The sequence below is a fragment of the Amphibalanus amphitrite genome, unplaced genomic scaffold, assembly GCF_019059575.1.
Source record: "Amphibalanus amphitrite isolate SeventyFive unplaced genomic scaffold, NRLGWU_Aamphi_draft 000048F_arrow, whole genome shotgun sequence".
NCBI lineage: Eukaryota > Metazoa > Arthropoda > Thecostraca > Balanomorpha > Balanidae > Amphibalanus > Amphibalanus amphitrite.
Window position 1 is genome coordinate 675,035 of NW_024881544.1, and position 27,855 is coordinate 702,889.

At 52.0% G+C, this 27,855-nt stretch overlaps 1 protein-coding gene across 12 annotated transcripts in view; it reads right to left on the minus strand.

The window, feature by feature from the left end:
* Positions 1–27,855, minus strand: part of LOC122377642 (MAP7 domain-containing protein 1-like) — a 46,445-nt gene that overhangs the window by 7,865 nt on the left and 10,725 nt on the right. For 3 of the 12 annotated variants that reach the window (XM_043357912.1, XM_043357911.1, XM_043357910.1), the window contains exons 2-9: positions 26,937–27,023; positions 23,742–23,864; positions 9,452–9,564; positions 8,412–8,507; positions 6,959–7,140; positions 6,215–6,312; positions 5,364–5,537; positions 3,121–3,495 (exon numbers count right to left, since the gene is read on the minus strand). In XM_043357912.1, coding sequence (XP_043213847.1) covers positions 3,121–3,495; positions 5,364–5,537; positions 6,215–6,312; positions 6,959–7,140; positions 8,412–8,507; positions 9,452–9,564; positions 23,742–23,864; positions 26,937–27,023 — 1,248 coding nt within the window. The remainder of the gene's footprint in view (positions 1–3,120; positions 3,496–5,363; positions 5,538–6,214; positions 6,313–6,958; positions 7,141–8,411; positions 8,508–9,451; positions 9,565–23,741; positions 23,865–26,936; positions 27,024–27,855) is intronic. The other 9 variants (XM_043357916.1, XM_043357914.1, XM_043357918.1 and 6 more) reach the window with 8 other exon arrangements.

The following is a 27,855-nucleotide window of genomic DNA, read 5'->3' on the forward strand; positions in this document are numbered from 1 at the left end:
ACACTAGAAATGAAAGTCCACCACCACCAAAATAGGAACATTTCGATGGCTAAATGACACTGATGTGAGCATTTGACAAACAAACAAGCAAACACAATTATGTTTCAACCAGTGCACTGCACACGTAGCATTCTCTCTTCACACGTAGTCAACGTAGTCAACATACCCAACTACCACTACGAATGTCACATATATCTTAATGGCCATTAGTACGAAGATGCCTAGGGTTAAAAACATCACAGCAAATATGCACTCAACACATATTATCTTCTATCCATGCTTCGGTTGTGCACTGTGAGAAGTGCTAAGATGCATTTGCAAATTATCTAGTATACTGTTATCAGCAAAACATAACAACAGGCATCTGGTAACACTGGCATAACCCTGGCAGCAGGCAAGTCACCACGCATGCACAGTAGCAAAATGCAGCATCAATGCAGCATGCCACTAGCATCAGGCCCACAAAGTTACCTTTGGTACCGTCGGACTGAACTCCACCGCCAGAGCCACGATATACAGGGTAGGGGAACGAGCCAGCACCCGCGGGGCTGACTGCATGTATGTGTTACAGGCCGTATGAAAACTCAGTCCGTGCAAACGGCCTGGACAGCCCAGTCAGTATGCAAACGGACTGAAAAGTCAGGCCGTTTGAATACGGGCTGAAATTCCAGGCTGTATACAAACCGCCTGAAATTTCAGGCCGTTTGCAAACCGTCTAGGCCGTATGACAACTTTCCAGACACCAGGCCGTTTGCAAACGGTCTAGGCATTTTGAAAACAATCTGGTCTGCATAAAGGTACTGCTGGACAATGTTGAGTTTGTTGAAGTGCAACCGTTTCATGACATTACATGGCACCATGAAATCCTGAGGTGCATTCGGCATCCGGAAACATATTGTCACTCGGATATTCTCCGTCGGAAAATTATTGTTGAGCGCTTATCTTCAGCATGTCTCGTTGTCGCGATACCGTTCGTGATCCCCGATGATTCTCGCTAGTTCCGGAAAATTCTCCCTGATTTTCCCGATGACGAATGCAGGCCTGGTCAGGAAGAGATAAGCAGAACTGAGACCCGGCCCGTAGAGCGCCCGGTCGACCTGGGCTTCCCCCGACTTCAAAGTTTCGCCTTCCACCGCAATGGTCAAGTATGTATTGCCGGCGTACGCCACCGGCCAGCCGCCGGCGGTCGACCGGGCGCGGTGAGGACCCTAATGTGAACCAGTGTGGCGCGGGAACTTCTTCTAGACTGGGGGGGGGGGGGGCTGAACCATAATAGAGAGCAGCCTAGGGTACCCCCAAATCTAGCTTTCTTACCGGTTTTAGGCCACTTATTTTTCAGACCTTGGCCTTTTCAACAAAAAAAAAAAAACGAAAATATTTGCAAAAAAGTCAGGTATTCCATCTCAGTTGAGTGAAGAATCTACCGTTTTGGCAGCCTCGAATAAAGGTTTTAATCTGCCAAATGAGTTGCCGAGCCAGTGGAAGAGGTGGATTTTTCACTTACATGCTTTCTTCCTTTGTGACCCACAACCCCTAATTTGGGGAGGATAAGCTGCCCCAACGGTTCCTGACCTCATGAAAAGTTGTGGGGCACCGCCCCAACGGCCCCAGAGCTGTGGGAGCAAGCTTCCCCCACTGCCCCCTCCCCCGGTTCCCGCGCCTATGTATGAATCTATGAAATTATGTTGGTAGATTTCCGATTTCGATTCCTCCAGCTGGGGGGGGGGGGGGGTGGGGGCTCAAATACATTACGAGTCCCCCCCCCCTCCCAGCCGAAAAGTTGGAGGGGCTCAGCCCCGCTAGCCCCCTCCCCCCTCCCCGGTTCCCGCGCCACTGATGTGAACTCTGATGTCCATTGCGCGCTCCGGCGTTTTATGCCGCAAAATAATCGGTGAGTCTTGTAGTGATACCTACGTTTCACCAGAACTCACCTCACTAGTAGTGGCTTCACCAGCCTCCATCAACTGGATGGCCGTACACAAGCGGACCGTGAACTTGTATTATTAGTAATATTGCCGAAAAACGGCCGGGCCGAGCATCAACACAGTAAGAAAATGTTCGACGTATGCAGACGAGTCATTTGGCATGGAATGCGCAAGCATTCATATGGATACAACCTGATCATCGACCAACCTGGATCCATTAAGTTTAATCTTCAGAGGCTGTTGTACTTCGCCAGACCGTTTGAAAACTGACTAGGCCGTTTTCAAACTGTCTAGGCCGTTTCAAACTGCCTAGGCCGTTTTCATACGGCCTGATATTTCAGGCGGTTTGCAAACGGCCGGCTTTTTCAGGCCGTTTTCAAACGGCCTGACTGGGCAAGGCCGTTTGCAAACGGACTGGGTTTTCATACGGTCTGTAACATATGTACAACGTATGGGTACGCGACATGATACTACGAGAGCTAGATTGTAGGGACTGATGGGAGTTTCTGGTCAACACTGGTCAAAGGGTGCGTGGGCGTCCGAACGCTCCCCACCGCTTGGGACTTGTGCATCCTAAATATGCTAGAGAACAAAACGGTACAAAAAAAAAAAATAGTCATGTCTACTCGTATGTCGAGTCAGTAGCTGTCAGCGTCCAAAGTGCCGAATCCGTAACCGTCTGCGTCAGAAGAGCTCTAGGTCGAAGTTGACAGTACAAGAGTCTCGAAGCGGAGAGGGTCAAGAGTCATATTGGAAACCACCGACAGTGTCTATGACTAGCCCTGTGTAGCGTAAGTCCGTAAATTAGTCTTGTCCTTGCGTAGAAGAGATGCGTGATATAGAATCGGACCGGTCGGAAGCAGTGCTTCGTATAGAAGACAGTGTAGCCGTAGTGTAGTCGACAGTGTAGAGTCGCAAGTTGTAGGAAAATTGTCAGTTGTCCACCAGTATTTGTCTGCGTGTCTGTCTGTTTTTGTCTGTCTGTTGTTTTCTGGTCGACACTGGACAGCAGCAGAAGTAAGAAAAGAGGCAGGCCTAACAGACGTCGACAGAATATGGATCCAGCGTCAGCGTCACGTCCGTCCAGTCACAGGCAGCGGCCGGCGACCGGCGGCGCCGCCGTCTGTCCCAGTCCGTGTCCGTCTCTCCCAGTCTTCCTCAGGGGCCCGGCGCCCGGTCCTCCTCCCTCACTCACCGGTGTCGGCCGGCGGCGGCTGGCGGCCCTCGCGAGCCGCCGCCGCGCGCCGCAGCTGCTCAGTTTTCGTGGGCCGCGGCGCCGGCACCGGCCGCCGAGGACCCAGGTGCGACATGCTCTTGGACATGCTTTTGGCGGGCGACGGGCCGGCGGCAGTGCGGCCCGCGGCCGGCGGCGGCGAGCTCTCGTGCACAGGCTGCATGACGGCCGGCCGCGGCCGCGACAGCTGGTCCAGCCGGGTCATGGAGACGGCTTTACCTGGCGGCCGGCGGCGGGCCGGCGGCGGCGGCGGCGCGGCGCGGAACGAGCCAGAGCCCGGTACGGTAGGCGTCAGGTCCGAGCGGCGACGACGGGCCGACGACGCGGCAGACTCCTCTGAAAGGTGCACAGCGCCGTCACCGGTGCCCCCCAGCGTCGGGTGGCGCGAGTGTGAGCGAGCTGCGCGGAACGAGTGAGCGAGCCGCGCGGAGCAGTCAGTGCGCGAGGCTGTGTGGTGACAATTGGTGAAATGGAAAGGCTCGCAAACCACACTATCGCGCAGCTATCTGTAAGACTGAATCCGCATTTATGAAACTCATCGCTAGTACAATTTAAAAAGCGAGCCGTGAAATCTATGGCATACGTTTTTTTTCAATATCACACGGGAGTGCTGAAAGCGATTTAGAATGAAGAACTGATCGAAAGATATGTGTACGAAACAAAAAAGCAGCCGACAAAGGGCGTGCAGTTTCCGGCTACAGTGAACATCGAACGTTGGCTTACTCGGTCGAAGGTTTATCATACTCGAAGCTGGGCGTCTTCTCCCTTTGCAGCGATAAACAACAACAGATGAGCGAGGTCAGTTCTTCTGTACATGGTAGTTGGTGAGATCGCATATGGTAGTTTGTGAGATACCAGTTGGGTCGGTAAGAAAGACCATATTATAGTGAGTTCGAGTGAGAACGTTGAGTGTGCCACCAAAACTCCCGGACAGTGAGTTGGATGACAGGGAGATCGATACAGAAACATCGGGCTTTGTGATAGGGAAAAGCATGTAAGTAGAGAACATGTAAGATGCTACTTCTTCGTTTGCTGGTTTCCCGAGGACCGTCTAGTGGTAGTTTTGTGTTGTAATGATACAGCATAAGATACACAATTATATACGTCAGTGCTAAGGAGGTGGACTAACAGGTAGGAACTAGGAATCGATTTGAAAGGATAAACAAATGATACACGAATTTCTTTTGTCAACTTTGACTTAGGTCTATGAACAGCAATTACGGTCCGGAATAATCTTGAATAATAAAGCACCTTTCTTCGACAAAGCGAAGGCAATAAATACTACACCTTCAATAAGGCGAATTATGACCCTCATTTCGTTCAGAGTTAAACCATAGCATTATGGTGTGACCGATTGTACCAGCAGCGAACGATAATGGCAAATGCCTCAGGCACGAGACAATCAATATGCCAATCAAACGTCAATGGACAAAAAATATCCAGTCACACGGACAAATTCAGCTGCAGGCCTGGACAAAACGCCGACCAGGAAACCATAAATAGTAAAATAACGGGCAAAGCGTCGGCGGAACGGACGATCGAGTGACAGACAAGGGGAGCTAGGGTCCCCTCATTGCTAGGCAGCCAAGGCCAGGCAAGGGTCGAAAGGGCGCTAGCACGACATGTTTCTTGGCTGATCATGGACAATATGCTGACTTGTTTACAAAAGACAATCGAATGTTACACATGCTTGCTAGCCTAGCAGTAGTACAACTCAGTTCAATTTAGCACAGAAGCAGATCACAATGGACGAATCTGCAAACGAATGCGCTATGGAACACTGTTGTTGAATTCCACAGTAAAGCAGTCACCGTGAGTGACATAGACACGCCGCAAGAGGTCTATAAAACGCTTCAAACAAAGAACACGACCAATAAGCATGCCTGGACGAAAGATAGATACTTCTCAGCCCAGCAGCGTTGCAACTCATTGTCGCTGCTCGCATAATGCAGAAAATAGCACCTGCTCACAGTTGACACTGGGTCGAAGGCCAGACGAGGACGGACTTGAGCGCGCAACAGATCGTGCGGGTGTGTACGGAAATGCGTAGCACCCGAGCGGACGAAGGGACGGACGAACGAACGGACGAACGAAGGGGTGGACGGGCAGGTCACATGCAGGGTCGACAGAGGTCACCTCCAGTCACCAGGAGCCACCAAAGATCTCCCTAGGTCGGGTCAGTTCGGGTCAGCGCGCCGACTCACCGTCGCGGGCGCGGCCAGCGTCTGTGACATCGCCGCCGGCGGGCCGGCCCACCGGCGTAAAGTCGTCCCCAAACTCCCAGGTGCGGAGGCGAGGGCCGGGGGAGGAGCGGGGGGCGGCGCGCGGCGCCTCGGACCACTCAAACACTCGGTGCATCGAGCTCGAGGCGCGCAGTGCTGAAACGGCGGCACACGGTGACGTGGTGCGGCGTGAGTGACGCGTGACGCGTGTGACGGTGTGGTGACAGTGCGGTGATCGTGTTACGTCCACGACTCATGCCTGCTGCTGGAGGGACATCCGTAGCCACCGGCCGGCGATCTGTCCTGTAAACCTGAGGTCAGTGTCGAACCGGGACCAGTCCAGCCCGCCAAGCCTACCAGCCGGGCTGTGCCCAGCCAAACCCGCCACGTCTACCAGCCTACAACACTCAGCTGCGGCCACCGACACCGGCGCAAGCGATCTCTACTACTGACGCCGGGCTATTCACAGAGCTGCGACACCCCGACCCTCCACTCGTATATGCAGCTCGGCCAACACCGTGAGCTGTGCGGTGCAGCACTCTCACACAGTAAACTACTACGAGATCCCAGCCGTCTGAACAAAACGCACGACCGCGGAGACTTCTGCCGGCACAGTTAGTAATTATGGAAGTGCGACAACGTGCCGCAAACCAAGACAAAATGCTACACATAATATCCTTAGAAGTAAATACTTCCATCTCGCTTTGGAAATTTACATCTGATACCAACCGACTGTCCTCGAACTAGCAGCAGTGCAGAAGTCTCCGCGGTCCTGCGTCCCAACTCGTCCCTCATTTCCCCCGCTATCTGCCGACGTGTGTCCGGAAACTCACCGGAGCCGCGCAGTCGCGTCGAAGCGCCGCCGCTGGGAGCGGCAGACAGCGGCCTCCGACCGTCGCCCGCGCCGTCGATGTTGGTGGTAGACGTCGATCTGGTGGTACAGACCGCAGCGTTAGATCAGCAGTCTAACGCGGTACGGATACAGACGAACGGTGAGTGGGTACTGCTCAGGGCATTCCAGTAGCACAATCCGTCCAGTGGCAAAAACCATTATGTTAGGTCACAGGTCAATGTAACATAATGGGTTTTGCCTTTGGACGGCAGAATAGCTAGCTAGCAAGGAAGCAGCCGGATAAGCAGCTGACTGGAGAGCACATAGACCATCATAGTGCAGTTCATCAGTCTGACGAAATGCGTACCACGGACAACTGCAAGGATAGGCAACATGATCTGAATAAGCTGAGGTATCACAACATCAAAGAGGCACGAATTATTAAGTGAGCTTACAGTGCTCTTACATAGCCATTAGTTGCCCGTGGATACATTATCCCTCAGGATCTCGTGATATAATTTCAGAGGCATCACCGTTAACCACCGTCAGCCTAAAACGAGCTGGTAAATTAATGTTTTTGGCGCAAAGTTCCGCTCGTATAACCACGGCTCCTATCACACTAACATTCTTAGCTCTGTGCCTTCACCAGTGCCCTTCCCGCCGCTAACTCCCACGCGGCTCATCGTTTGCACACGACCAGGCCAGAACTACACCAGCGCTCTACGCCAGCTCTGCCCTCGCTTACCGTTTGCCCATGTCCGGCTCTGCCTCCCATCTGGGCGTGGAGCTGCCGAATCCCAGCAGGATCTGACTATTGGTGTGCCGCCGGCGAGTCTCCAGCATCGCCTCGCGCTCCTCGTTGCGCCTCATGATAACGGCTCGCCGCTCCGACTCCTGCTGGTCCAGCTGACGGCGACGCTCCTCCACCTGAACGAAGGTGGCGAGAGGAGACGTCAGTCGGGTACGGGAACACTGGGTTATACAAGATGGCGTAGCTTTATGTATCACAATGTACATTTCGGAGGAATCGTTTTCACCATCACTTATCGCGCCAGCTGAATTAAATTTAGTGTTACTGAGAAGTGCTACATTCGATAGAGAAGCACGCGACTTCTAGCCAGCTTGGCAACACACAGGATAGTAGCGACTAGCGGTCGAGCGGCTAATACATATTTATCAACTCCAGGCTTCAAGGAGACTTGATACGAGGCGTCGTCCTATCCGGATGCTCACCTTCTTTGCGTTTGAAGTCGGTGCACTAGCGTATCTTTTATCACACTGTACACAGTATTCAAGTCACCATATGGCACAAAAAAGGATTGTTGACAGAAAATCAATATTTACAGCCCCCATAACATGCGATAATGACGGCTAGTGCTGTTCCCTGCCGCCCAGTGCCAGGGGGCAGCGCAGATAAAGGGCTCGTCAGACGGACAAACAAAGGCGATAGCGCGCGTCTCCAGAGCCGTGAGTGTGACGCAGTTAAATCCTGACCCTTATCGTTCAGCTAGGGATCCCGACTATCATTTAGTGAGCCAGTCTACAGCCTGAACCGGAGGCTGGGGCTTCAAAAGATTAAGCGAGAAATGATGTAAGTTGATCCATGAAGCCGATTGAGGCACGAATTCAGCCCCCTCCGATACTAAATCAGCGATAGAACAGTCCGAACTAAAAACAGATCTCAACCGGCTGAGTCGAACAACGCATCAGGAAACGGCTCATTTGAGATCACTAGCTCATGCGCGTCGGTAGAGCAATGGACTGCCAATCACAGCCACCCGGCGGCACCAGCCAATATCAGCCAGCACCAGCCAGCGGCACTAGTCAGGACCAGCCGCACCAGCCGTAGGCTCTGCGGCTGCGCGCCCTACGGCACCGCCAGCCGGCTGTGAATGGACAGAGTGCCCTGGGGCTCCCCTGCAGCTGATCTAGCCGACAGATGAGGCGGCTCACGGTCCCGCTGAAACACGAGGCGGCTCGCGTTCAATGGGCGCCGCCGATCTCCCGCCCCGTCCGACAGCGGCGGTGCAGCACCTTTGCTGCACCACCTTTGCTTTTGCGCCGATCCGCGCTTATTTTCTCCGATGTTTCTTGTTCTTAGTTAGCAAAATATACTGAACTGAACGGAACCTTGCCTGTGTGCGCGATACAGCTTCGTATCTGGTAGGCCCTGTCCCATCCAACCATCGGCGCCTCACCTGGGTGCGTCGCTCCAGCTCCTTGAGACGCAGCTCGTCGTAGCGTCGCCGCCGCTCCCGTTCAGCTTGCTCGCGCTGCCGGGCGGCCTGCTCGTCCTGAGAGCACGCAGAGCGAGCCGGCCGTTCAGCGGATAGCGGGCGGACGCAGCGGCACAGCGGGAACAGCAGCGGACAGCGGACAGCGAGATCGGCAGCGGCAGCGGGGCGTAACAGGTGGGTAACGGATGAGGACGGGGGAGGGGGGGGGGGCGGGGAGAAGCGCGGCTATTGGGGGTCGATGTATAGAGTACAAAGACGGTAACAAGAAGTCTGGACGAGCCCAGCTTCTACACTTACAGGCCGACACGGGAGATACAAAGGTGGGGGGAGAGGGGAAGCTGTTGGCGGGCTTGGAAGCGCAGCAATGTGTAAGCGGGGAGCGGCAGCGGCCTAACGGAAAAGCGAGACAACAAATCCCCCAAACGGCACAATCGGAACTAACTTAACGATCTAGGTATGGTCACAAAACTATTAAAGACACGGTGAGTGGCAGGGCGTGAAGATGAGTCATGTTCTGTTAGGAGTAATATGAATAACCGATGTGGTGCTTAAAATCATATCCGAGGACGGAAAGCGTCGGGATGCGTCGGGACAAAAAACAGGACGGAGAGGAAGGCCAAGAACAAGAATATTAGAAAGAAAACAGAATAAACGCTATTGGGAAAAGGACCAAGGGCCAAAAAAGGGCATAGGACGAGATAAAAAAAAAAAACGCCTGACCGTTACTTTGCACTATGTCACAGCGGACATTCACAATGCCACGGTCGTATGTCACTGCGGCTAGCGGTGTTAGTGACGATCACACCACACGGACAATCACACCTCCCAACAGACACCGGTGGGCCTCACAGCGCGGCGGGCGCGGCACACACCTCTGCGGCGGCACCATGGCGACTGGGTGCCGGCTCCAGGCCGACCGCGCCGGCCGCCGGCCTCGGCTACCGGGCCGCGTGGGCGACGCGGCGCGACCCGGCCCGGCGCGGCGCGGCGATCGAGCTCACCTGTTTGGCCAGCATCTCCTTCTTCCGCTGCACCTCCTCCATCTGAAGCTGCTTGAACAGGCGGACTCTCTCCTCCCTCTCTTTGTGCGAGAGGCCAGTCGAGTCGGCGCCATCTGCGGGCCGGCGGGGGCGCGTCACGGGGTGCGTCACGTCACGGGCACCGTCACGGCGGCGGCGCGCGCCGTGAGTCGGCGAGCAAGTGTCACGCGTCGGCCGCAGACGGGCGGCGCCGGCGGCCGCTGCGGTCAGCCGAGCCGCTCGAGTCTGACCGATGACCGGGTCAGGCAGCTCACAGCCGCCGGTAGGGCGACTCAGACCGGTAACCACGGGCTCTGTGGAACCGTGGTGGCTGGCGGGCCGCTCATTACCTGGTATAGGCTGGAAAATGGTCCGGTATCGCGGGTTTCACAGAGACACTGTACTTAGTGGCGGGGCTAATTGAAGTTAATCTAACAAGCCCCGTTTCCTCGAGTTATGCAAGTACGATTGACAACCTAGCTCCTAGTTCCTACGATGAAACCCATTTCCTCTCTATTTCTGTCAGGTGTTTGCCACACTGGACCTCTCCTCTGACCACTGGTAGCATTGGTCTTTGCCTCAGCGACCCACGCAGGCCCTGCACTGGTCTGCGCTTCAGCGTCCCACGCGGGCCGGCACGGCGCACCACCAATAACCCAAGGTCAGCCGCCGCCCCGCCCCGCCCCGCCCCGGGGGTTACTGAATCAGGACGGCACGCGCGCGTCTCAACAGCCGGCCATGGGACAACGCCCGGTCACCGGCACCGCGCTCAGCTACGGGCGCGGTCCACGGTCGGCCCACGATAACGGCGCACAGTGAGACCAGTGGGAGACAAAAACAGCACCGGGACGATAACCGTCCAGTCTGAGATGTGCTTATTGAAATTACACATAAAGATGTCAATAACAACAGAAACAAACTAAAGAGATAATTAATTAAAAGATCGCGTCTAAAATCAGCGACGAAGAAACATAATTTACTGAGAAATTCCCGGAAATCTGATTGGAACTGACATAACAAAGGAGAAAAGACCGCTTAGCTAGACGGATTATCTACTTAACGAGCTATTCGCAATAGGGTTGGGACCTATCTGCATGCTCTGTATGTTTTGGTAACATAAAAAAGCTCAGAATTTTTAATGATTTAATTTAAAATCACTTTGTTAAAAAAATGCCTAGTTAGTTCAGAAATTAATTATTTGTGGCTGAAAACAACTTGCTTCTGATTGGTCGGGCTAATCATGACGTCACATGTAGGTATATAACTGTCTGTATATTTGGCGCAGTTGAGACATACATTTTCTATGTATTTTCCTATGGTAAATCGGAGTGATTGGTCGTGTTTTCAGTGTCTCTTTATTTTGCGCTGGTATTGCGTGGCTAAGAAGTTTTATCAAGAATGGCATATACTAAAATGTTCCTTTAATAATGGAGCTTCAATATCTTTGAGTTTTATTGGCAAGCGAAAACTGATTTCGCTGTTATTTTATCTGGAAATTACTCATTTTTTTAGGTCAATATTCAAAATATTTTAGGGAACAAGTTGGCACTTTTCTTGATTTTTGCACTCAAATCGCGTGCGATTCAACTGTATTGGAACTTGCAAAGAAGCTTGGTGATTAATTAACTGTGTTGTTATGGCACTGTTTGCAAAGCATGGATAATGAAGTCTTAGCTACATAGCAATGCCTCAAGTAATACGCAGGAGGAACAGAATTCAGAGTCCGATCGAGAAGAATCGGTGCAAATGCTACGAAGACCAGACAGCTCTGATACAATAGCTAGTCGTCTCACTACTTTCACTCCATTAGACCAGCTGATTCCTGACAGCACCGACTCGGATGCAAAGATGGAGCTCATCTTCCAAGCCAGAAATCAACTCATAGCGGCGACGCGGCTATGGAAGGTTAGGACCCTGCCCGGGCGCCACTGAACGTGACCGGAGCAAAGGGAGACGGGGGTCGGAGACAGATAAATCACCCCGCCGACAGACGCGGGGCAGACCCTGACTAGGGGTGGTGCGAAGGGGAGTGTAGGAACGGGCGCGCCGCTGGCATCAGAGCCGAGAGGCGCGAACGGCAGTCGTCGACTGCGACGGACGGCGAGTGGAGCAGAGAGTGGGCGAGAAGTGAGCTAAGGAATCCGTGCGGAGTGCCAACGGCTACGAGGATTATCCGATCACGCACTCCTTAACGCCGACATGGCCGCCGGCGAGTGGAGCGGAGAGCGAGCGAGAAGGGAGCCAGGGAAGCTGTGGGGAGTACCAACGGCTACAAGGATTCTATGGTCAGGCACACTAACGCCGGCACGGCAGGTGAGGCGTATCGAGCACGGCTCGGGGGTACGTACAGCGGAGTGCGGTTCCTTGGCGGCGACACCACGAGGATGGTTGCCCGGCGACTGACGCGGCGCCACCATGAGGATGGTTCCCCGGCGACTGACGCGCATCTATTCAGAGGCATATTAAGCGCACACACAATCGTAAAGGAAATCGGGGAGCCTGGTAGGCACGCTTTGAAGGGTCGTGCAACGCGGCACCCCAACCTGCGACGCGATACACACAAAACACCTGGTTCCGGCCACCCTGCAACTCATGCACACACATCAGGTCCGCCGCCGACCCCTCGGCTACTCTGCAACTGCAATGCGTCCGACGTCCCGCCTACTCCGCACTGCACATACATCAAGCCCGCTGCCGACGCCTCGGCTACTCTGCAACTCACGCACATACATACTCATGCACATGCATCAGGTCCGCCGCCGACGCCTCGGCACGCACATACATCAGGTCCGCCGCCGACGCCTCGGCACGCACATGCATCAGGTCCGCCGCCGACGCCTCGGCACGCACATGCATCAGGTCCGCCGCCGACGCCTCGGCTACTCTGCAGTAGAGATGTCCTCGGATACAACTTTTCGGTATACCGATACCATACTGATACCAACTCGGTACTTGCTATTTGGTTCCTAATGTGTTCGGTATTTTGTTGGTATAATGCACCCTAGGTTGGTACTTGGTTTTTGTATCGGTATTCCGATTTTCCGTAGTCGACGTCCTACTCTGCACCGCACATACATCAGGTCCGCCGCCGACGCCTCGGCACCCACATGCATCAGGTCCGCCGCCGACGCCTCGGCTACTCTGCAGTAGAGATGTCCTCGGATACAACTTTTCGGTATACCGATACCATACTGATACCAACTCGGTACTTGCTATTTGATTCCTTATATGTTCGGTATTTTGTTGGTATAATGCACCCTAGGTTGGTACTTGGTTTGGTATCGGTATTCCGATTTTCCGTAGTCGACGTCCTACTCTGCACCGCACATACATCAGGTCCGCCGCCGACGCCTCGGCACCCACATGCATCAGGTCCGCCGCCGACGCCTCGGCTACTCTGCAGTAGAGATGTCCTCGGATACAACTTTTCGGTATACCGATACCATACTGATACCAACTCGGTACTTGGTATTTGATTCCTAATGTGTTCGGTAATTTGTTGGTATAATGCACCCTAGGTTGGTACTTGGTTTGGTATCGGTATTCCGATTTTCCGTAGCTGACATCACTACTCTGCACTGCACATACATCAGGTCCGCCACCGACGCCTCGGCTACTCTGCAACCCACGCACACACATCAGGTTCGCCGACAACGCCCCGGCCACTCTGCAAATCACGCACACATATCAGGTCCGCCGCCGACGCCTCGGCTACTCTGCAAATCACGCACATACATCAGGTCCGCCGCCGACGCCTCGGCTACTCTGCAACTCATGCACATGCATCAGGTCCGCCGCCGACGCCTCGGCTCCTCTGCTACTCATGCACACACATCAGGCCCGCCGTCGTATAGCCTCAGCCACCCCATAAACTCTGCACCGGCATGGGTCGAGAATATGGTATGGCAGGCATGGCACGCGCCACACCAACTTAAAAGATGGTATGGCAATGCCATACCAACTTTTCAGGGTAAAAGCTACGAAATTTAAGGATTTCAGTTTGATAAGAATAAAACACGATAGTATTGTTTCAAGCAACTGGCGCCATACCAACTTTGAAAACAATTCTCCACCCATGTTCGCACATACATGAGGTCCGCCGCCGACGCCTCGGCTACTCTGCAACTCACACACATGCATCAGGTCCGCCCCCGACGCCTCGGTTACTCTGCAACGGCACATACATCAGGTCCGCCGCCGACGCCTCGGCTACTCTGCAACTGCACATGCATCAGGCCCGCCGCCGACGCCTCGGCTACTCTGCAACTTACAGGCGCCAGGTGCGCCGCCGTCACCTCGGCCCTCTGCAACACGGTAGGCACTTAGCTTACTAAAGCGCATTTTAGTGACATCAGAGCCTGAGTCGATCGCCGGCGACCTGGTTACTCGTGGAGATGTTCACCGCCGTACCGTACAACACGGAACGCAGACCATTCAGTCACGCCGGCGATTCGATCGGAGTCTGGCAGGCGTAGTTCAGACACGCTATTGTCATCGCATATAACATCTTGCTAAGCGTGACACGAAACCTGCCTGGGAGCCGCTTCAATAGCGAGATAAAGCAGCACTTGTTGACGAGGCAACGCGGGGGGTTGGTTAGATGTGTGCATGTGGGTGCATGTGTGTGCATGTGTACGTATGTGTATGCTGACCCAACTGATCGTCTGTTTTGTATTGACGACTCCAGGGTACAGGAAAGCCTCAATTACGTGGATGTGCCCTATGACGTGAATACATACATACATACATACATACATACATACATACATACATACATACATACGTAGATACATATACAACAGGTTCGCCGCCGACGCCTCGGCTGCTCTGCAACTCGACATTCTTTTTGTTTTTCTTCGCCGGGACTGGAAAACAGCATCTCTTTTTTTTTGTCTCAGAGACTGCAGCTTTAGGATAATGCCCCTTGTCAAACAGACCACGCATCTCGAGAAGCGCTTCCGAACGCAACTTGATGGACATACGCTGCCGCAGAAACACATCTCAGCCAGTCACCTTGGAGGCTCGGTTTAGCACTCAAGGAGTCTCTTTGTAAAAAGGTCTCAAGTATTTCTAAGTGGCCGCCTCCGTATTTCTGCAAATTGACATACGCATACATCCGGTCCGGCGCCGACGCCTCGACTACTCTGCTTACACTACACACCTGGTCCGCTGCCGACGCCTCGGCTACTCTGTCTACACTACACACCTGGTCCGCTGCCGACGCCTCGGCCACTCTGTCTACACTACACACCTGGTCCGCTGCCGACGCCTCGGCCACTTTGCGCTTAACACACACGCACACACACACACACGCACCCCCCCCCCCACACCCACACATACACACCCGGTCTGCGTCATGCATCGGCTGCTCTGCAACTCGACAGGCATCTAGCTATCGACAGACTATGAACTTCTTTCGTCCAATGTCTGAAACACTGGGCTCAGCGGTGGCAGACGAGACCGAACGAACAATCCGCACACCCTGAGAAAACAGTTTCTCCATTTTCGGTCTCAGAGATCAGTTTCGGGCTAATGTCCCCGATTCAAAACAGATCACACATTTTGAGAATATTTTCTGAGCAACGCCATTGATCGCAGAAACAGAGCTCAGTCGGTACCTATTTTCGGTGTCAAGCTTTTAAAAATTAGTCTCACTATGAAACCAGTTTCCGGCAGTCCGAACCCCAGTTTCGGTATCGCTTGAATCCAGTATTCGGGTACATGAGCCCTTAGGAAGCCTTACTGAAACCGTTTTAAAATCAGACACATTTGAGGCTGGTCCCAGCGCTCAATTGAGTCTTTATTCAAACTGCTCTCAAAGTGTATTCTGAGTGCAGGAATCGAGCAAGCACAGACAAAATGCATGCAAGATCATGCCCGGACACAACTACACCGACTACGCCGTTTTTTAGGGGCCGTCCTACCCTACAAACGAGCCGACGCGAGTGGTTTCGGCCGCTGACAGCCAACTGAGGCGAACGCTTGGTGATAGTGGCGCGGGCAACGGGGGCCTAACCAGTTCTTTGATGGAAGATGTGATGCTGCCTCTGTCTCTGCTTTGTTGGCCACTCTGGACGGGGCGGAGCTCCGCTCCTTGCGTGAGCGGTTATTCGCCTGTCATCCTATGTATCCTATGTATCCTATGTACATGTTTGTATGTCCTATGTATGTTTGTTTTAAAAACGTTGCAGCGGCGCTGGGAACTGCAGTCTTAGATCTGGGTATGTTTGGCATCTGCAACTCTTCATATACACATTAACCCTATTTCGGACGGGGAGACCTTTCAGGATTTTCTTGTACAATTGCCAAACGCCGCGAGACATTCAGCTCATATTTTGTGACTTTTCCTAATTGCTCATTGCGCACATCTCAGCAAAAAAAAAATGCCGGGTCAGGTCAGGTCAGGTAACCAGAGCGGGTTTGTTGACCCCACCTCAGAAAAGTTTGCAAACACGTCAGAGCTTGAGTTTTTCACGAAGTTATTTCCTCTCATCAAGTCTTCAAAACAGTACCTGCAGTATGTGTCGTTTGTATAGCTCAGAATTTTTGATCTGTGACCTGAGGTTAGGTCAGAGTCGTGACCTTTACATTGCAAGCCTATGGAAAAGTATTGAAATGCGACCTGCACCTCGAGTAAACGAGTCAAAACCACCCAATTCTTTAAGAATTATGACAAATTATCTTACCTGTAATGATCCAGGTGCCATTTACTGACAGGGACACCGGAGAAGGTTATCTGAGCCGAGATCATGTGAGGTGATATCTACCATACATCAATGCTCACAATACTTACAATATTGACAATGCTTTTGCTTACAACACTTACAATACTTACGATGAGACCAGCAAGCACTCTGCCGTTACAGTTCTAACTTCTGCTTCGAAAAACGACGTTACACACATTCGCTGCCAGCATAACATGTATTGTTTGACAGTAACAAAATACAATTGACATCTGAACCCCAAACGGACCGCCATCCACTCAAATTTTATAACCCTGACCGGTCAGGGGGCGAATGGAGGTCATTTCCTGGGCATTACACTCAGCCCTTGCACAAAATATCTCACCTCACAGTGATCATTACAACAATAGCACCGACTTGATAGTGGATTTCAAAGTACTTGCATCAGCTCTTCCTGCTATTGCAGACGATCATCTCCTCAGGGTAATGTTGTTCGGGACATGAACGAAGATCGTTTTCGGAGTTTCATAAGTGCTACTGCAACAGCCTGGCACAAAACAGGACTTGTACGCTCTTCTCTGCACTTTGCCCTTCAGTATATCACAAAAGAATTGTTTAGAATCCATCTTACGCTTCTTTCACAGTCTCCCTTGCCACCGTAGGGCGTAGATACAGGGTGTCCCGAAAGTTTTGCAACATCCGTTTTCCCATATGTTTTGTCTCTACCGCTAATATCAACGTTCCACTGGCAACCTTCCGCTTGTCCCGGGTAGACGGCGCGACTGCCCACCCGACCCAGCGGCGGTTATTGCCGCGGGGCACGGCTGACCCGTCTGGGGCGGCCGCCGTCTGACCTTAGGTCAGTCGCAGACATGAAGGTGGCCGGACGGGTAACGCGCAGAGAGGCGGTGCGCTCCCGCGCGATCGGGTTGCTGGAAGGTGGCGTGGCGCAGGGGGTTGTCGCAGAGAAGCTGGGCGTCGATCGGACCACTGTCTACCGGTGGTGGAAACGTTTTCGCGACGGCAAACCGGTAGCCGACAAGAAACGTTCAGGCCGGCCGCGTGCCGTGTCCAACGTCGCCAGAATCGTCTGTGCCAAAGCTGCTGGCAAGCGTGGCCAAAGCGTCAGGAAATTGGCCACGCGGCTGACGCGAAAGGGTTACCCGGTGTCAAAGTCGGGTGTCCATCGATTCATGACCCAGTCGAAGCATTTCCGGTCGTACAAAAAATCAAAACAGCCGAAAATGACAAGAAAACAGAAGCTTGCAAGATTGGAATTTTGCAAGAGGGTAAAAAATTGGGGCTTCGATGAGTTCAAGAACGTCATCTGGTCCGACGAGTCCATCTTCGAAATTCAGCACACGCCAAATCGGCAAAACGATCGAGTCTGGGCGAAATCTCGCGACGAAGTGCCCCCGGTTGAAACCATCAAGCACCCCGCGAAACTCATGGTGTGGGGCGGAATGACCGCACAGGGCCTGACTGAACTTCACGTGGTGCCAAAAAAACAGACTGTCAACACCGCATACTACGTGTCCGAGATTCTGGAGGGCTCACTTCTGCCGGCGGTCAACCGTAAGAGCAGCAATGGCGGTGTCACGGAGAAGAAAATCGTCGACCGGAGGTCAGAAGGAATTTTTATGCAAGATGGCGCACCAGCACACACCGCAAAGCGGACACAAGAATGGTGTGCGGAACACCTCCCAGGGTTTTGGGGTAAAGGGGAGTGGCCTGGCAACTCCCCCGACCTAAACCCGATAGAGAATGTGTGGGCAATCATGAAGGAGAGCCTCGACCAGCAGGAGCCCGCCACCAACCTGGGTCAGCTCGAGCGCCGGCTGAAGAAGGCCTGGAGAGGCATCTCCGCGGACACACTGCGCCGCCTGATGGCCAGCATGCCATCACGTGTTCAGAAGTGTGCCCGGCTTCGCGGTGACTATGTTGGTTGTTAAATAAAGCGGAAAGGACAACTCTGAAGTGTTTAATTTACAACGTTAAGGATGTTGCAAAACTTTCGGGACACCCTGTAGATTGCTGTTGCTGGTAAGTTAAGGCACGGTAGATAGAAATTACCTCGGTTCTCAACGCCTTAAGTTATTTTCATAAAAAAGAACAAATAAATGATCAATAAGATGACAGGAATGTAAACATTTTAATCGTAAAGTAGTCCAAATATTGGAATGAGCTTTTGCTTTTCAGCATCCTCCGATTCATCATCTTTATCATTTGAAAATTCGAGGTACATAAAATGTTTATCACGCGCTAATGTTAAGTGGGAATATAGTACACGGCAGACACATCAATTTTTGACACTGAACATTTCATCCGTAAATGTTTTAGCATAATTTTAAGTTAAAAACAGCGCGAATGGCAGAGTGAAGCAAACAACATCTTTCACCCATTGATATAACATGTAATCTGTGGTGCGCCAGATGCGCCATTATTTGTCAACCGCAGAAGGTGACATGTGACGTAACAGCATCAAGAGCATCTTTTTTCAAGAGCTTTTCAAAACAAGTTTCCTATCTTTCTTCCCCCATTTCTCTCAGCTTATTGATTTTATGAGGCAATGGTATGCACCACAAATTCTGTGAAAATAGTTTGATCATTTTCATGCATTCTTAAAAAATCGAGTTCCCAACCCCATTGTACTACATCATTCGCGATTTTCGACTGGTTGGTCAGGCCCACGTATCACCCAGAAACACTGCGAAAACCAGTCCAACTAGCTGGGCGGACTTATCTACTAGAGATGCCACTTTTGAACCCGCGAACCCGCTTTCTGCGGGTTTTCAAAACCCGCAGGGTTTTTGGCGGGTTCGAGAAGCAAAACTTATCGTATGGCGGGTATTTGGCGGTCAGACTTAAGAACCTATAATTTTTTTTTTTACTTTTTTAGGTGCAAAACACAATGGCAAGTGCATTTGCTCAGGTTAACAATACAATATTCATCAAAACAACTTTTAAAACAGAACCAAATATAAAAATATATCAAGGAAGCACATTTCAAATGCAAAACTGAAAACAACCAGCAATAGCATCCACAGTCTAGCAATGACCAAACCAGGGTACAAGCAACAAACTACAAGACAAAACATAAATACCTAAATGCTGATGAAAGCATTCCATAAAACATAAAAGAACCTGAAAGCAAACTTATAGGAAGCTGAACTGAAGTCTATGTGCAGTGTGCACTAGATATACATTATGGAAGAACGCAGACTTAAATGAGATGTTGAAAATCAGAGCAAATGCCACATGTTACTTTATTTGCGTCTGGTCGGCATAAAAAAGAGCTATCAGCTAAACATAATTTGCTGCAAATTCATTGATTACCTATCCTATGTTCTGTTCCACCCTATATTACGAAAATAACACACCAATACCCTTACAAAAAATCAAAATATTGACTGCCATGTGGCCCAAACATAACGGTTGGTTGGTTGGTTTGGGTTAAGCACCACATCCAGTGGACCAAGGTGCTAACCGGAACTCTCACGCTGTTCCAAGCGGTCAGGTAGCGGCAATGCCACGTGCATCGCCCGGGAATCGAACCCGGATGGCCGAATCTAGAGGCAAGTATCTTACCCCTAGACCGGAATGCTCCCCCCAAACATAACGCAATACAATACTGGCGCACTTCCGACAATCTGACAAGGATTGGCATTTGACTGCGTCAATTTTGGTCTCTGAGGCGAAGGAAAGCTGTCATTGATGACGCAATAATTTTACAATCATTTTTTCTGTCTTGGTTTTTGAATACCTCAAAATAGCAGTTATACATTTTACAAAACCACGAAGCTGGTCGCATTTATTTCTTTTATCTTTTTACGTTCTTATCATTTGTATGCCGAGAGAGGACCAGCCGGAGAACATTACCAAGACCATCTATAAAATTATTACATTTAATTTAGTATTTACTGTTTCTTTATTTCTTAACCGGTGATTAAACTCTGAATTGTAAAACTTTAGCTCTTGTGTAAAATAATTTTATCAGAATGGCACATAAATATGCATTATACAACGGTGTTTTCGCAACAAGCTCGCACTAACTACGGCCGCAATAATTTAGTCGCTGTAGCATTCCTTGCAATCAGCTGTTGGTGACGCTTCTGACGCATGTTTCCAGAAATGCGTGGTTCATTGGTGGTTAGCTTGAGCTGGTTTTTGCTGCGATTTTGCATGATTTGTTTTTATGTGTAGATCGAGTGGATACTCATTATTCACCGTGTCACTATTTATTTTTAACTGGAAATCGCATATCTTTTATATCAACATTCATTTTGATAGAAATATCATTCCAGAAGCCTAACATTGAGAGGGAGCCAGAGTGAAATTTTGATCCTCAGCCAATGCTGAAGGATAAGGTGAGAGAAAGATTTTACTGAACTCTTTTTCAGAAAGGAATTTCAAATGTATTGATGCATTATTCATTTTCCACTATCCAGTGTGCGCTTCCTGAGGACTTAGCATAGCAATTTAGAGTCCTTACTATTTGTTTGGCTGTCTGTTTCTGCACAGCAATGAAGCAAGTAAGGTTTATATAGCTATAGCATTGACCCAGCTATATTTTTTTCTTGAAAAAGCAGGTTTTTAAAATTGCGGGTTTTTTGCGGGTTCGGCTCAGCCAAAAACAGCTTGCGGGTAGTTGTGGTTGGGCAAGGGGTAGCTGCGGGGCGGGGCGGGTAATGAAATTGCAAATTTGTGGCATCTCTATTATCTACCACCTGTCCAGATCCGCCCGGTAGCTGGACGGCCCGCGGCTGATCCGTATGACCTGATAACCCCGTGGGCGGTACGAGGCGGGCCAGTGACCTGAGATCGGCGCCCGGGCGGATTGGAAGCCGGCAGTGTCCGTCAGACTGGGCTAAGGCACCGGTTTACAGCCGTGGGCCGGGGTGGGCGGCACACGGGTCAGTGGACGGGCTATTGTTAACCAGGCAGATATGCGCGCGCACGGCCGGTGATAGGCGGGATGGTTAGGACGGCACGGCAACCATGGTTAGACATATAACCGGGTGGCTTAAACACCAAGCTGTAGTCACTGCCCACTGGTTAGAAACGAGGAGGAAAGTAGCCATCACAATCAATAGCCATAAGAGGACAGTATCTCATAGCTATGTTAAGAAGGCGATAGGATGTCAATCAAAATTAATCCATACCACGGGTGGAGAATGTTTGAAAAAGTTACCCCGGCCGGCGACCGAAAGTCAGAAAGACGATGATGCTCAAATATTTGTCAACGGTTATCGACAAACCCTTATTCTGTGGCATAGAATAATGGATGTCTGCCGTTTGTACGTTTTTAGGGAAAACTGCTGCACGCAGGTGCGGAAGATTTCGTAATTGTAACAACAATTTTGCAACACGCCTTAAAATTTCGGACGCATGTCACCTAGTGCTAGGTCAGGTCATCAGGTCAAATTTGCTGGATGATCGTGCTAAAAATGCCATCATGACCTTTGCAAAGCTTATTCCGTGGAAGTTGCAACCTTCCCACACAAAACAAAATGTCAAATTTGACCGTTTTGACCCTCTTATAGAGTTGAGCTCGCACCTGAAATATTATTCGCGACCGAGCCTTAACCCTATTAGTGGCAGGCTCCTGGCTACCCCTATTAGTGGCAGGGGGGGGCTGTTTACGACCCCCCCTTGATATCTCGAGATCTAACGGGCCGATTTTCAAAATTCAAACGGCATTCGATTTCGCTCAACGTGATCTATACATTTCTAAAAAATAAAAATTAAAAAAATGTCAATAGGGGGTAGAGGGGGTAAAAACGGGCAAATTGCAGATACATTTTATACTGCTTATCACGGCCAGGTTTCTGAACCAATCTTAACGCAACTTTTGCCGATCGATAGAGAATGAACCTGGAATTCACATGGATCCTAAAAATATGCATTTTCAAAAATCATAGGCGGATACAGATCATTGAGATTGGGGGTACACAAAAAGTATAGTAAATAAGGTTTTTGTTGGTACTGTTTCTAAAAAGGGTGGTAATGGTCTTGTTATGTTACAATTTTCTTATGAGAGAACGACTACAATTGTATTGGTCATGCATAGGCGGTGTCAGGGCACCTATGTTGGGAGGTAAAACATAACCCCCCTTTTTGGACGCCTGGATCCGCCTATTATAGCAAAAACGTGTCAAAAGAGGATGCACAATGACTTTGTATATGTTATCACATGATACCTTTCATTCACTGTTCGTAAAACTGGTGCATACAGTTATAATACATCAGCATCGTGATCTTCGCCCAAATGACTCGCTTCACGAATAGGACCCCCCAATTCCCAGTGCTCTGGAGCCGCCCCTGGTAAAGTTATGAACTTGAAATTTTCAGGGAATGTGCCAAATTTAGTTTGAGGAAAAGTCAGAAAATTTCAGCATCGTAGCTTCAGCGGTTTCGGAGATATTCCCGAAAAACCTGAGGGGTGGATGAAAACAACCCCCCTGTCACTAATAGGGTTAAACGAATAATCGAATGTTTTGTTTGCAGTGTTGCTCCGTTATGTTCATGAACTGTGAGAAAAGTTGTCGGAGAACGCTAAAATCAGAGAAATTTGGCTTTTGATGATCTATGGTGATTTTATTATTGAGCTTGCCTAAAACATGACCAGATTTCTCTGGTCACGTTTGTCGCTCTTTCAAACGTCGTTCCGCTTCTCGCCTCGTAGCCCAGTAGCCGAGTTAGAAGGAGCGTGAAAAGCCCACCTCTCGACTCAACGTGTTATGATAAGGCCACCACCCTGGCGCGGGTTAAGTTGGGGGAGCCTTGAGCCCCAGCACCTCGTCCTTCTTTCTCACTGATATTACCCTCGTCCTGTCTTGTGATGTTATTACAGTGCCATCTTACGATAACGGCCCTTAATTATGATTTAATTCTGTTTGATGAAACATGTCGGGCTCCGCGATGAAAAGACTTAAAAACATAGAAGCTCTAAAATGAAAATAAGTACATTTTCAAGAACTTTTCAAGGTAGATAAGAAAAATGAGAGACACTCTTATAGATGGCAGTTTTTTCGTATGGAGACAGCTTTTAGGATTTGCAAAAGTGGAAAAAGTTACCCCGGCCGCGCCGGGGTCGGCTGAAAGTTACCCCGGCCACGGCCGGGGTGGCCGGGGCAGGTTCTCCACCCATGATCCATACAACATATCACGGCACTGCAAGTGTCAGCACACGATGGAATCGAGACGGACAAGAGCCGTTAGTGAGCACACAAACACACACAGCTCAGGGACAGTTAGATACGACTGGTCGGTTAGCCGGGTAGATGGATGAATCACCGCACACGGCCGCCGTCATGCCACTTCAGTGGAGACGTGTTATGTTTAGCTAGTGATCAACACACTCCGGGCAGAGAGGAACAGTCTGAGCTGTTCTGACGCTCTAGAAAGAGAACCGGAGCAGCCCACAGCGCCGCTCTAAGTCGTCGTCAGTCGCAAATGAAGGCATCACTCGGACAGTTAGAAACTCAGAAGTGGGAGCACAACAAGGAGGTTAGACAGGTTAGACAGAATAGATGGTCAGCCGGGGTAACACGGGTCACACACGGGTCACGCAGGGTCACGCGGGGTACCTGTCGGGGTACAGGCGCCGGGACTGTCTCGCGAGGGAGGCTCCTGGTCGCGCTGCGACTCCGTTGACCACTGAGTGAGCGCCTCCAGCACGTTACGACTCGACTGCTGGTGATACGGCTCATCTGCCGGACGGTCAATCATCGTACATTGGACTCTTCTTAAATGCTCAGCGTCAGCAATGCGACGGCACGGTACAAAGAGCGGCTAGGCGAGCGGCTGTCACGAGTAGACACGCACAAGTGCATGGCCGACCGCAGCTGGTTTGCTTATTGAGGCCAGGAGTGCGGTCCTTTCATGGTCATTTTGCGCCGCTGATACTATGTTTTATCAGTCGTCGCTAGTGTCTGGTATCACACAACCAAATGTCAAACCCGCTGTAAAACAATGTCGATCTTTCGTGTTCACAACCAAATATGGCATGGCGGAAAACAAACTACACAACTTAGTTACATCCTAACGCACATGAAATATGAAATATGCAAATTGAATGACAAAAGGCTCATCAATTGATCGAGACGCTGAAAAACACCACTCGTCGCGCTCAATCAAAGCAGCATGAGCAGAGACATGCAAACATCTTCAAGGTGCTAGCTAAACGACATTTTTCTGGCGACAGCAGGCTGTGCAAACACCCCTGGCCCCTGCACACTAAAAGGCATTAGACAAACAATACGCACCACCGCCCCCATCCGACAAACATCACGTAACGTCTCGCGCCTCAGACAAACACTATTTGTGCGCCGACAGACAAACACAACAGTGAACACGGCACCTCGCTCGCCGTTCCTCGGAAGAGCAATCGATAGCGACCCGCCAGCGGCCCGCTCGCCGGCACCGGACCGCACCCCCAGCGGACCGGCGGCATGCGCTCAGACATTCCACCGGTCGGGCCACGACGGGCCGTCGGCTGCCTGCGGGTTTATCAGGAGCTCGCCGGAGGTCGGGGAATTAACATACACAAACCGTCGGCCGAATACCGGCCGACGCGGCACGGACAGAGCCGACCCGGCGCGCCGGGAGACGGTCGGACCGGGACAGACTACCGACCCAGGTGACTGAACCGCCGCCGTCGACCGCTCGAATGCCTGCCATTGGATCGTGATGAAAGGCTCCTTGTGAAATTGACTTCACTTGTCGGCATGTAATGGGCTGCACGCGACGCGGCCGAATCGGATCATGACGCAACGAGCGGCCGACCGCCCCTGCCGTAACGGTACCGTCCGAGCGGCCGGGTCGGGCCGGCAGCGCGGCGCCAAGTGGCTTTCATCAGCTTTCTTTGGCCGCCGTTCTGTCACCGGCGGCCGGTTAATGTCCGTAATGGCCGACCGTTTACCGACACGTTGACCCCAGGTACCGCAGGGCAAAAGTCAGCGTGTCTTCGAACCAATAAGACAGGAGCGCATCTCTAACCGTGGGAGAGGTCAGTCTCTATAGCCCACTAAAACAGCCACTAAAAACTCCCGCCGCCTTCCGTCTCACGCTTAACAGCGAGATCGCCACGATCTTCTCTGAACGAAATGGAAAGCTCACCCACTCATACGCCGTCATTTTCACCCATTTACGTACCGATAAAGACATGCACCGCTACTATGCGAGCCCCTCCACCCACGCCGCCCGCAGCCCAATGAACCCGGTAAGCCCTCAGTGCGCGGCGCGCGCTGTGAATTATTACGCCACAACCCCAGAGCCGTTTATGCTGCTTCCGGTATCAGGGCCGGCGTCTTCCGGTCTATGAGCCGGCGCGACTGGCGGCCCAGCCGCGGCCGGGCGGCAGTGGCTCAGAGCGTCGGTCACCAGCCCACCCAGCTGACCGAGCGGATCTCCCCCGGCTGGGGAGGGCAAGGCGGGCCGTCACACGCAGCCCCGCTCGGCCCAGTCCGATCAGACCCGTGATCGATAGGCCCCGCAGCCGCCGCACACCGGAAGCAGTCCGTTACGGCGCACATCATACCGGGATATTTACCCACGGACCGACCGGCCGGGTGATTTATCAGACGTTTTCAGACCAATTGGCTCCGGTTCACCATTAAACCATTGAGCACGGTAACAAAAACAGTAGTCGGACGGCTTGTTGGTGGGACCAGCACTGAGCGGGCGGCTGTCGGTAGCGAGCTCTATGACAGACGCACAGAACGCCGGCCTGTCGGGTCACATCAGCCTCCGTCGGCTGGTAGCACGGAGGTCGACTACGCGTGCCGCGCCGAGGCTGACGACCCCGCTACACGTGCTGGAGGGGAGCGCTGGGCAGGGCAGACAGTGACGAATTCGGGCAGCTCGACGAAAACTGGCTACTACGCCGACAGTCAAACGGAATGGCACAAACGCATCAATGAAAAATGAGGCTAATGAATTTTCTGAGAGTAATCAAGAATGATATAACATGAGAGGCGAGCATTTCTTCTTTACGAAACGCATTCACGATTTTTTTTTAATTTTAGGCAGCTAGTTCGAGTAAATATAAATTACAGATACACAACAAATTATATTCAATTTTCCTTTCCCTCATCCTACATTCCTATTCATTACATTTCTCCGCGCGTCGGCTCCTCCAGAGTCCCGTACAGCGTGGCACCAAACGGCGCTCGTCTGTCTCCCATCCATCACACACAGGACAGAGCGGGCGACGCGAGCGGCGCCGAGCCCCGGTCCCAGCTCACGGCGCGCCTCGGAGCGTATCTGCGGTGTGGCTGAGCTGACGCTGGGACTGAGTAGGTGCGGTGAGACGCGCAGGATCGTCCCATGTATCAGCCGCAGGTCAACACAGGAAGGGAGAGGTGCACAGGAGGGGTGGGGAGTCTGGCGAGCCGCCCTCAAACACGTGCGGCCGGAGGTATTTCCGGTGCGGGAGTCGGCGTACTCTAGGGAGAGAGGAGAGACGCAGCCCCGCCTGAAGGCAGAGCCCTGACATGTCCTGAGGCCGCCACGATGCGTCAGGGGTAGAATACGACACGTAAGAGTACAACACGACATGACACGGTGTTCCAAAGTACGACAAAACACGGCACGTCAGAGTATGACACAGTAGGCCTGAGTACGACACAATACGTCAAGGTATGACACAATACGTCGGAGTACGATACGATATGCCAGAGTACCACACGGCGCGGTGCCGCGCTCGGCGGGAGAGGCGGCGCGGCCGTCCGATGGCCGCCGTCACGCTCGTCACGGTACGCCGTCACGCGAGAGCGACCCACCTCTGTGCCGGGTGTAGACGGTGCTCGTGGTGGCTGCTGGGGACCGCTGGATGGGTCCGGCCCCCGGGCCCGGCACCTCACCGCTCCCTGACGGGCGAAAGGAAAGATGACGGTCAGCGCACAGTTGATGGTTAAACTCGGCGCACGGCCAAACCCAGCGCACAGTGAACGGTCAGCGCAGGGTGGACAGTCAGCGTACGGCCAGTCAGCGCAGGGTGGAGAGTCAGCGCAAAGCTAACGGTCACATATTGGAGTGATACAAGGGGCGGAGCGGAAGAGACTGATACGCAGCACACACGCACAGCACAAACACAGCCGGGAACTCATAATGAACGGACCCACGCAGCGGGCGAGTCACCAACGCTCCGCAGCCATCTGCCTACAGCGTCTGTCACAAATGGTCGCTATGACCGGGCCACCTGCCACAATACCTGGCAACAGCCGAGTACAACGGCAATACACACTCAACTGACACTGACAGCGTCTCCTCTTAGGGTGACACACATGTCACTAGGGCAACCTACCGACCTGACCTGACTCGTCCATATGAGGAGATGTCACCTGGGGTCTGGTGAAGTTAAACGCAGATAACATGAGTTTAACCCGACCTGTCGAAATAAATGATTCAGTCTGCCCTTGACCAGTACCTACTGTCTACTGTGGCAAAGGACAGGTGGCATCCGTTCACCACCTCAACCCAGGTAGCGGCCGCCGCCAGCGCGCATACCGCCCTAATCGCTGTCGGAGGCAGTGCAGCCACCGACGGCGCACAGTGTTATCGAGCTCACCAGCTGTGCGCGCGTGACAAACAACCTCGGGGCCGGGCTGACGACAGGTAGGTCCGTGAGTCATACCATCGCCAAGTGACGTCACAGTCTGTCACCAAAATGTGTCAGCTGGCTAGAGAGAAGAGGATATC